Source organism: Parus major, chromosome 1 (genome assembly GCF_001522545.3).
Source record: "Parus major isolate Abel chromosome 1, Parus_major1.1, whole genome shotgun sequence".
Classification (NCBI taxonomy): domain Eukaryota; kingdom Metazoa; phylum Chordata; class Aves; order Passeriformes; family Paridae; genus Parus; species Parus major.
The window spans coordinates 113566582-113576876 of NC_031768.1; the positions used below are offsets into that span (position 1 = coordinate 113566582).

General features: G+C 45.2%; 1 protein-coding gene across 1 annotated transcript in view; it reads left to right on the plus strand.

The window, feature by feature from the left end:
- The window catches only part of GRIK1 (glutamate ionotropic receptor kainate type subunit 1), a 54045-nt gene extending 53468 nt beyond the window's left edge, over window positions 1-577 (plus strand). Inside the window, exon 15 of the mRNA XM_019008772.1 lies at window positions 138-577. Coding sequence (XP_018864317.1) covers window positions 138-293 — 156 coding nt within the window. The 3' untranslated portion in view covers window positions 294-577. The remainder of the gene's footprint in view (window positions 1-137) is intronic.
- Window positions 578-10295: the final 9718 nt, after the last annotated feature.

Below are 10295 nucleotides of genomic sequence, written 5' to 3' on the forward strand. Positions count from 1 at the left end.
TTTGGCCTCTCCTGAGGAGCTCCCTGAGGTTCAGGCTGAGCTTTGGCCTCTCCTGAGGAGCTCCCTGAGGTTCAGGCTGAGCTCTGGCCAGGCTCTCCACAGCAGGAAGTGTTTAATGCCATCCTCTCTCCCCACAGTGTCTTTCTTTCAACGCCATCATGGAGGAGCTGGGAATTTCCCTCAAGCACCAGAAGAAGCTGAAGAAGAGGTCGAGGACGAAGGGGAAGTCGTCCTTCCCGAGCATCCTCACCTGCCAGCAGCGGCGCACGCTGAGGAAGGAAACGATGGCGTGAGCGGGGCAGGCGGGAGCAGCAGGACAGAGCCGCCCTGCCCGAGGGGACAGCGGGGCACTGCTGATGGGGGGACACAAATCCCGCTCCTCAGAGGCGCTCTGTGGTTTCTTTTTTTAACCTAGAGGTACAGCAGCTGAAATGCTCGCCTAGACTGATGTACTACCGACCCTCCGGGAAGTGTCTGGCTCTTCCTCTGGGCTGGATTTCTCTGCTCACCTGATCTGCATCTCTGTCCCCTCCCCGTGCATCGCTGTATGTGCTTTCTAAATAAATAAATAAATAACAGACAGGGTTCTTTTTTTCCAAAAATCTGGGAGTCAAACTTTTCTTTTCCCTTCTGAAGCAAAGCTTGAAGCTCTGCTGAGCACAGTTGTTTAGGAGCCAGGCCCCAGACACCGAAGTGAAAATCCACACCGTTAACTCATAAACTGTGACTACAGAAATGGATGAAGTACAAGGTTACCCAACAACAAGGCTTTTTTATTTTGTCTGATATGGTAAGGAATACTCTACAGGTTCTTTTCTGTGAGCAACTTGCTTTCCACCATCTTTTCCCTTTTCCATTTCTTTTAAAATATGATTATTTGGTAATATCACTGCACCAGGTGTTACCATTAGCAGGTGTTTAAAAAGAAAAATCAAAATCTCACAAAGAGTGACCAGTGAGCAACACTGACACAATCACACTGCCATATTTCCCAGATCCTGATGCCAATTAAGCAATTCTTGATTTGGAAATTAAAATCTCTGAGAAATTAGGGAATTCTGAGAATGCTCCATTTATAACAACGTTATAACAATGTTATGTTGACCACCAAGGTAACAGACAATCTGACCTGGATTGGGTGACCCTTCTGTGCCGCAGGCAAGAAGAATTTCAGCCTGGGTTTATGGACATCAAAGGCTTATTAAGGACCCCTTCCCTCACCCATGGAGGGTCAAGTTCTTAAAGAAGGAAATTCATCAGATTCACAAGGCCTAGTTTTGACAGACTCGTGTTCATTCCTGTTCATTTCCTCACACTTACTTAAAAAATAGTTATTTCATGCAAGTGCTTGTCAGGCAACACCAAATTCTCTGGATTCTTCTTTTCCTTCCTCTGAAAACAGGAATTATTATTGCTGTTTTCCAGCCTTTCCTCTGGACGTTGTCTGTCCTCCAGGAGGTTTGGGACAGTGGGACAGGAGACAGCAGGGTCTCTTTCAGGTACCTCCAGTGAGAAGCTGGAACCACCGAGGTTCCTGCTTCTTTGGGAAGCTCAGTCTGCTGCACAGGCTGGGCTGATAGCAGGAATCAGGAAAAGCAGCCCCTGGCTGTGAGAGTTCACAGGGAATCTTATAATGGGCAGGTTCATTCATTTGTGTCATCATCACCTAGCAAAAAGACCTTGCAGACCCCCAGCACCACCGTACTGGTTATTAAAAAAGCAGGTTATTATTGAAATAATGATTGAAAAGCAGGTTATTATTTTCCAGTGGGTGTAACTCTATTGCTCTGCCATCCATGGCCCTCAGCTAAGGCATTTTTAAATTACTCAGTTAAAAGTGATGAAAGATTTATGACTAGGCCTTTAATTTTTTTTTCTTTTTTTAAAAAAAAAATTTCCTGTGGCTTAGACCTTGAGATTAAAGAATTCTAAGTTCAATCTTTAAATAATCATGTTTTCCTGAAACTAAGAGACAGCACTTTGGTTACTTTTCACAGTTGTACGTGGGTGTAGGAGCAGATAGGACTGCAGTGACCTGCTCCCTGTATCCCAACAAGTCCCATTTCCCTGCCTTTCTCCCTGCATGGCAGCAGAGAAGCCTGGTTAAAGATCAGGAAAGCAAATATTCTCATTGGGCTGATAGGACAAGGGGGAAATGGCTTCCCACTGCCAGAGGGCAGGGATAGATGGGATGTTGGGAAGGAATTCCTCGAAGGGGGGATGTGGAGGGTGCCCAGAGAAGCTGTGGCTGCCCCTGGATCCCTTGAATTGTCCAAGGCCAGGCTGAATGGTGCTTGGAGCAGCCTGGTCTTTTTCCTTCCAATAAAGCAGCATCTTTTGAGAAGGCAACACTTTAAATGTCCACAGAAAGAGAAATGGGCTGCCTAACAAGCAAAGGGGCAGAAATACTGCCAAAGTTCTCCTGGAGCACAAGCCCTTGTGCAGGTCAGCGTGTTCGTGCTCTCCTAATTGCCAGAGCAGACATTTTTAATGGGCTCCCACCTCCAAATGAGAAGGGAGGCTCGAAGTGTTTAGCAGTCAATCTCTCTAATCACAAAGGTTCCTAAGTGCTAATCCAGCATTTTGCTATCCGGCAGGGATTGCCCGTTCTGCTCACACTGCCTGGAGATGAATGCCCTGCTCAGAGGCACAGCCTGGCCTTTGCTCCAGGGCACAGGGATGGCAGAGGAGCTGCACCCCACAAACCTGGGGTCCCACCGCTGCTGCCCCTCACAGACCCCACTCACAGCCCTGAAGCTGCTCCTCTGCAAGAACAACAGCATTCAGAGGCTCTGCTGCTTTGGAGGGGATGGGGGAAGCACAAGGACCCAGCTCACAGCACACAGGCTCCTCTTAGGAAGTCCCCAGCAAGGACAACTTTTCTGTCAGACACATTTCCTGCCTCCTGCTTCCCTTCCAAAATGAACAGAAAACTACTTCTCTTTAAAAAATTCAACCCCAGCTTCATGATTGATTGAATAATCTTTCTCTGCTGATTAAATCACTCTGAGCGTCCCTAGGGGATGCTCTGAGGCTTGAGGAGATCTTTTCCAGCATGCTGTCACCGTCCCCACTTTTCCCAAATTATCACCTCCCTTCCTCCAGACAGAAATGTCCTCCCAGCCAGACTGAGCCCTGCAAAGGGATCTTTACTCTCCTCTAGACCCCAAAGTTGTCTCCTCATTTCAGTGCATACTCAAGAGCTGCAATCGTTTCAGAAGGCCCAGTGGTATAAAGCCAAATATAAAGTTTATCTGACTATAGAATTAATGACAGTGAACTTGCCCAGCTACCAATGGCTAAATTGCCTTTTCCAGTTTCTGTTCCTACCATGCCCACACCTCCAGGCCCCTGCCCAGAGCTGCACTGTGCACCCAGAGCTGGTATTTCAAGGGTCAAGGCTTGCTCAGGTAGGAAGAAAAATGAACTGGGAGACCATCCCTGCCGGCAGCACTTGGTGACAGCTGGCATTATCAAAATAAAATTGCTTTAAATAAATTCCTAAGCAGTGTGACCTATTTGCCACTTCATTATCTACAGGCTAAACTCAGTAAATACATGGCCTTTTGTTATGTGCTCGTTGTATTGATTTTAATGAGACCCAGTGCTAAGGAAGAGACATTCAAAAGAGGGCTGCATTAATTATTTATCTGGCCTTCAGCGTTATCTCTGCAGGTTGTTACCAGTGTAGCACCGGCAGAGCTCCCTCACATCCCGGATTCCTGAAGTAATTGAAAGCTGGGAAAGTGGCTTCTCTCTGCAGCACAAGAGAAAGCAAATATTCCAACAGCAGTCTGGGGATTTCCCTGCCACAGAGCCGGGACAGTGAGGCTGGAGGGGCTTTGGCTCCCGGCTTTTCCTTGCACCAGGACACAGTGTCCAGCAGGGACACCAGACAAGGATGCCAATGCCACTGGAGCACCAAAACTGGAGGCAATTCCTCACCTGCTCCTCACCCTCACTCCTGTGTTTAATTCACCCTTTTCAGCTGTGTGAGTTATGCAGCGGCTCCAGCTGAACTTGTTTGTTTCTGCTTTTGCCTCTATTTATAATGGCTGTCAAGCCTCGAGCAGCTTTAATTGCCTGAAATTCATCCATCCTATTCCAGCACACATTTCAGGCAGGTGAACAACAAAGTCTGATGAGTGACACCCAAATTGTTCCAGCTTGTGGATGGAGCCCACTGAGCCGTTCTGTGGGAGCCTGTGGAGGTGCAGAGCTGATACCAGAGCACAAATCTGCACAATGCTAAGAGGGACTGCAAGAAAGAGCCTCTAAAGCAGAGACAGAGACCTGCAGAGAGCCTGGTTTTGGAACTATTGGCACAGTTCTGCTAATAAAATCAAACAGGACCTTTCAGTCTAAGCCACATTTCTGCAATTATTCCAATCAGGGTTTGTCCAGCTTAATTCAGCCGAGGCAAGTGCAGGTAGTGACTTAAATGTTACCTGCATTTAGCTGAGGTGAACAATTCCCAAAGTTTCCAGGAGAATCTGCATCCCATTTGCAATTGATTAGCTATTGTCAGGCTATTTGGGCAATGATTTGCTGACATTTTGAAAAGAGCTATTTGATGGTCTGAAACAGACTTAAAACGTGGCCTTTGATTTATATAAAATGTATAGAAAGTTGGGAAAATGAGGGGCTGAACTTCTTGGTTGATTTTTTTTCTGCTTTGCTCACCTCCCAGGTTCTCTGTGGTGAGATCTGGGGAGACTTTTCAGGTACAGATTTGAACACCACCCATTCTGCAGAGCTATTTCAAAACGTTAATAAATGATGATGCTGATCCAGAGCCAAAGCAGCAGCAGGATGTGCCAGTCTTAATATTAACAGATGATCAATGTTTATTTAATTCAGACAGTGTTGGGGTTTGCTTTAATAAATGCATGAACTTCTGCATTTTTTTAGGAAATCAGCAACATCGGCTTGGGAGTTAAGGGTTGTTAAGGGGATTTCCCCTTCCAATCTGACCTTCCAGTGCTATTGGAAATAGCACAATAATTATATATATATATATACATATATACACCTCTTCTGCTCTTTGTAGACATATTCCAACGTCCTACATAAGGAAGCCAGAAAATTGAGCTGGAAGGAGTCCTGAGAGGTCCTTCACTTCCCCCACACAAAAATAGAGATGTAGATTTCCCTGTAAGGGTTTTTATTAGGATAGAAACTGCTGCAAGCCAAAATTTAGGGGTTACAAGCCAATAATTTTTCCCTTTTACTCCAACCCTGCCCATCCCATTCCATGTCTAATTCCAGTACCAAAGCTGAGCCCTTCCCTGCAGAGCAGCTGAGGAAATAGCCAAGTCTGCAGTGCTGTGGTACAGAAACAACAAGGGAAGTGCCAAGGGAGATCTTTCCAACCAATACAAACAGATGGAGCCAAATTTGGTTTTCAGCTCAACCAATGGCCCAAGAAAGCCCTGAAAGAGGCAGGATGGTCCTGTAGATAAAGTCTCAGAGGCAATAATTATTGATGGGAGTATGGCTTCCCATCAACACTCCAGGGCTGAAAAACAGGTCTGTGAATTTGATGGAAAAGAGATTCCTGCCCGGGTTTTCTGTCTTAGTTTGGCTAAACCAGAGAGACTGTGATTGATAACAGCCTCTTTGAGAAATTCAGCACTTTGAACCTGCAGGCTGCCCCACCTCTGAGAGAAGCATGAATTTACAGCTTTTCATTAAGAGAGCTGTGCATTAAAAAGCCCCAGGTTCCTCAGAGAGAATTAAATGTGCTTGTCTCTCATAGCAGCTTCTCAAGCACTCCCCATTTATTGCAGCAGTTAAACTGAGCTGCTCAGCCCGCAGTCTCTGTGGCACTGAAAGGCTGCCCAGGCTGCAGCTGAAGTCAGGTCCCATCATGCTGAGCCCTGCTCAGGAGTGAACATGAGCCAAGCAAGCAGCTGACACTCCCCATCCCCTTCAGCCAGAAAAGGTGAGTGAAAGCAGAGGGAAATCCATTCCACAGGCTGTGAATTGCACTGTGACTGCTTCCAGAGGCGTTCAGCACCTGACCAAGGGCATCCCAGGCATGGGTGGCAGAGCCAAGAAGCAAAGTTGGGAATGGCTAAGTCCCTGAGGAATTTCTGAACGCATTTAAAGGCGTTGCTCAGTGCCTGGAGCTCTGCAAGGCCCATCAGTCAGCATTAGCCATGGAACACTCCCCACCCCTCTGAATCCCTTCAGTGGGACACTCCCTGGGAGAGCCTCACCACCAAAAATGCACCGAGGGCCCAAAGAAACTTTTCTCAAACTTTGGTAAAAGTGATGAAGGGAATTTGAAAAAGTAAAGGCATTTAGACACCTTCCCAATTAGTTTTTTCTTTGTTTTTAAGGTGATTTAGGCACAGCAGCTGTGCTGGCTTTTGTAAAGAGCCACGAAATCTTTTCCTCCACACGTAGGAAAGGGCAATGCAACGTAAAATCTTCCATGGCAAAGCTGATGTTAAATGCCTGTGTTCAACCACAAAGCCCCATGCAAAAATAAACAAAACAAAAAACCACCACTACCAGTTTTTGCCATCCAGTGGAAAAACTGGATGTTCCTGGCTCTGACTTGAGCCCAAACTCTGCCTGCTGAAGGCTACAGGACAGCCCAGAGGCCCCAGGGAGAGGCTGCTGCTTGAGCTGGCTTTAGAAAAGCCAGTTCTTCACAGTTTGTGAAGTTTGTTCTTCACAACCAATATAAATAAATGTGTACAGGCAATAGCCTGTACAGATTCTCTACTGCTATAAATCTCAAATGAACTTTTCCTCTCCAGGTTCAAAATATGCAGATTGCCAGCAGGTAACCAAAACAAACAAGCCAAAAACCAAAACCAAATAAGCAAAACCAAGAAGAAGGCTATTGTAAAAAGCACAATTCAAACTGCACTTTCCCTTTAAATCAATAATGAAAATATTTTGAAATCATCAGAAAAGGAGATTTTAAGACTTTTTTTTTTTTTTTCACAGATGCAGTAGTGGTTAAAAGGACTTGAGTATTCCCAGCTAAAAGATTTTCCACCAGAGCATATTCCTGACATTTATCAGGCTATAAACAAACACCCACTGAAGAGCAGCACGTTATTCTTAATTAAACAACAACAGTTGGATGGGGGAGGGAGCAGGAGAAGGAAATAATAGTCATTTAGTTCAACTGGGAGAACGTGAACAGACTTTTAATGCAGCCAGAAATCCAACCAGAGACTCCAAACCACCACCTCTGAAATCAAAGCTCTGGGCACGAAGCAAGCATCAGGGCTGGGCACAGGGTCAGCTGTTGGATCAGTCCCCTCTTGTTGGTGGCACCACACAGAGTTGTTGTTGTACTTGCATTTTTAACAGAAGATAAAATGAATTTATCATCACCAGGCAATCATGGAATGGTTTGGGTTGGAAGGGATCCTGGAAGAGATCATCCATTCCCACCCCCTGCCATGGCAGGGACAACTTCCACTGTCCCAGGCTGCTCCAAGCCCCAATGTCCAGCTTGGTTTGGGGCACTTCCAGGGATCCAGGGGCAGCCACAGCTGCTCTGGGTAATCAACATCTTTTTTTTCTCACAAAAAATAAAATATGCTTTAAGCTTTGCTCCTGCAGGCAAAGCTGGGCCACAGCTTGCCCAGGAAAGAGAAATATTCATAAGCAGGACTTGCAATCCATGCTGGTGTTTTTTGGTCTCTGGTATGTAAGGGACCTGTAATGACAAAGTAGAGAGCAGGAGCAGCGTGGTGGGAGCTGTGTTCACAATGCAGACACAGGGTGGGGTTTGGAGAAAGGGTGAAGAACAGGCCTGTGGTGCCTGAGGCTCCTGCTGCACCAGGGAGAACCAGCTCAGAGCTGGGCTGGAGCTGCTGGGCAACCCTTCCAAGAGCTCCAGAGGGTGAAAAGCTTCACTCTGATATGGCTTTTAACAGTAAAAATACACTGGTAATAACTACACTAAGTAACCAATGATAATATCTACACTAAATTAAACTATTAATAATAACTGCATTAAATAACACTAACACTAACTGCACTTGTAAAGGAGGATGATAAAATTCAGTAAAGAACAAAAAGTTTAATTTTTCTTTACAGAAAAAAAAACAAACAACTCCCCATAACTTAATATACAAGTTTAATGATCTGGATAAGACATTCTGCATTGGGATGAGGGAAAGTCAAAAAATGGGTTCAAAAAGCTTGGAATTGTTGTGCTTAACCCTTACAAAAAGTTCTAAGGTTTGAGACACAAATTTGGAAATGGCTCACTTGGCACAGTGTCTTACAAGGGAGAGTAACTTCAAATTAAAGCTTTAATTAGCACAGCATTTAGCAACGTTAATAAGTTATCTTTTGTGGAAAAAGCCCTGGAAAGCACAATCTTAAGGTAGGTGAGATCCCAGTTCCATAAATAAAAAAATGGGAAGAACACAGTTTATCATCCTGAAAAGCAGGGAAACATTAATGCTCTAAGCAGGAGCTTTAAATAACAATTGTGGCAGTTTGCAGGATGTGCTTTCAGAGCACTTCCCTGCATCAGCAGATCCCTGGATAGAGCCACCCTCCACACCAGCCAGTGATTCCAGCTGAAAGGACTCCTGGCTGCAGAAAGCTGTGAAATTAGAGACTTTTTAGGGCTCATTTTCAGCTATCTGGAGCTGAATAACCACAGGGGCCTCATCCCACTCCGGCTGCTCATTAGGTCTCCCTTTTCCCCCAGATCTTTGGGATCAGCCAGCCCAGAGGTGGGAAGGAAGGGGGACCTATGTATTCCTTGGGATGTGTTCATTCCTTGGGGTGTGTTCATTCCTTGGGATGTGTTCATTCCTTGGGGTGTGTTCATTCCTTGGGGTGTGTTCATTCCTTGGGATGTGTTCATTCCTTGGGGTGTATTTATTCTTTGGGATGTGTTCATTCCTTGGGGTGTATTTATTCTTTGGGATGTGTTCATTCCTTGGGATGTGTTCCTTGCTTGGGATGTATTCTTTCTTTGGGATGTNCTTGGGATGTATTCTTTCTTTGGGATGTATTTAGTCTTTGGGATATATTTAGTCCTTGGGATGTATTCTTTCTTTGGGATGAATTCCTTCCTTGGGATGTGTTTATTCTTTGGACATATTTATTCTTTGGGATGTATTTATTCCTTGGGGTGTATTCCTTCTCTGGGATGTATTTATTCCTTGGGGTGTATTTATTCTTTGGGATGTGTTCATTCCTTGGGGTGTATTTATTCTTTGGGATGTGTTCATTGCTTGGGGTGTATTTATTCTTTGGGATGTGTTCATTGCTTGGGGTGTATTTATTCCCTGGGATGTGTCCTCCACTCCATGGAGTGAGTGCCCCAGAGCATTTTCCAAGCTCTGGTAGCTCAGTGCAGGGCAGCACAAAGGAGGGGCACCGTGGGCTCCAGGCTAACTGGGGCACAGCCAGGATCCCAGGAAAGCCCCAGAGGGATCCAGGTGGGATGAGCTCCACAGACAAGGCACTAGCTGGGTTTATGCAGAACTGGGGGGAATAAATAACATTGTTGAGGGAAGGACATCAAATCAGGGTAGGGAAGCTTTGCACTAATCCTGTGTTGTAATGGCAGCTTAAAAATTTGGTACTTTGATGAGTTCCGAGATTGACTTAAAGCTCTTTAATTTGGCTTCCTGGTATTTAATCTCTTAACTTTGCATTCTTAATCAAAACTCCGGGTGGATCTTTAATCTTGTGTGTACTGACTGGAAGATTAGAGGCCCTGAGCTGTCTCTGGCAGACAGCTGGAGCCTCCCCTTTGCCTTCTCCTGCCCTCGGAGGCATTCCAGACCTGGGGCAAGGTCTGGGGGGAAAGAGGGAAGTCCATCAATATCCTCTGGAACACTTCTCCCTCTTCAGCAAAGAGTTAAAATCCAGCAGAGCCTCCATGTGTTTTAACACATTTTAAAACATTCCACAATTCACTTTAAATTCCCTCCACTTTCCATCTTAGTCCTGGAAACACTTCCTTTTACCTCATTGTTACTGATGGTTATCCTGGTTCATCTGTTCCCGAATTTTTCAAATCACTTAAATAGAGGCAGTCTACAGAAAAGTAATTTCCTGAAGTTCAGTAGGACTTTTGAACTGTTTTCAACTTAGTTTGATGCCAGTGAGCCAGAATTGAACTTTTCTTAACCTGGATTGTTTCCTTGCAGAGCACATACAGCTGGACAGAACAGCAAAAGTTATCTGGGGGCTTATGTAGAGGAGCAGGGAAAGGTCAGAAGAAAAAAGCTGTACAGGCCAGCAAATAAACACAGGAAAAAAATGGCTCAGTGAATAAAAAGAACATTTCCAGT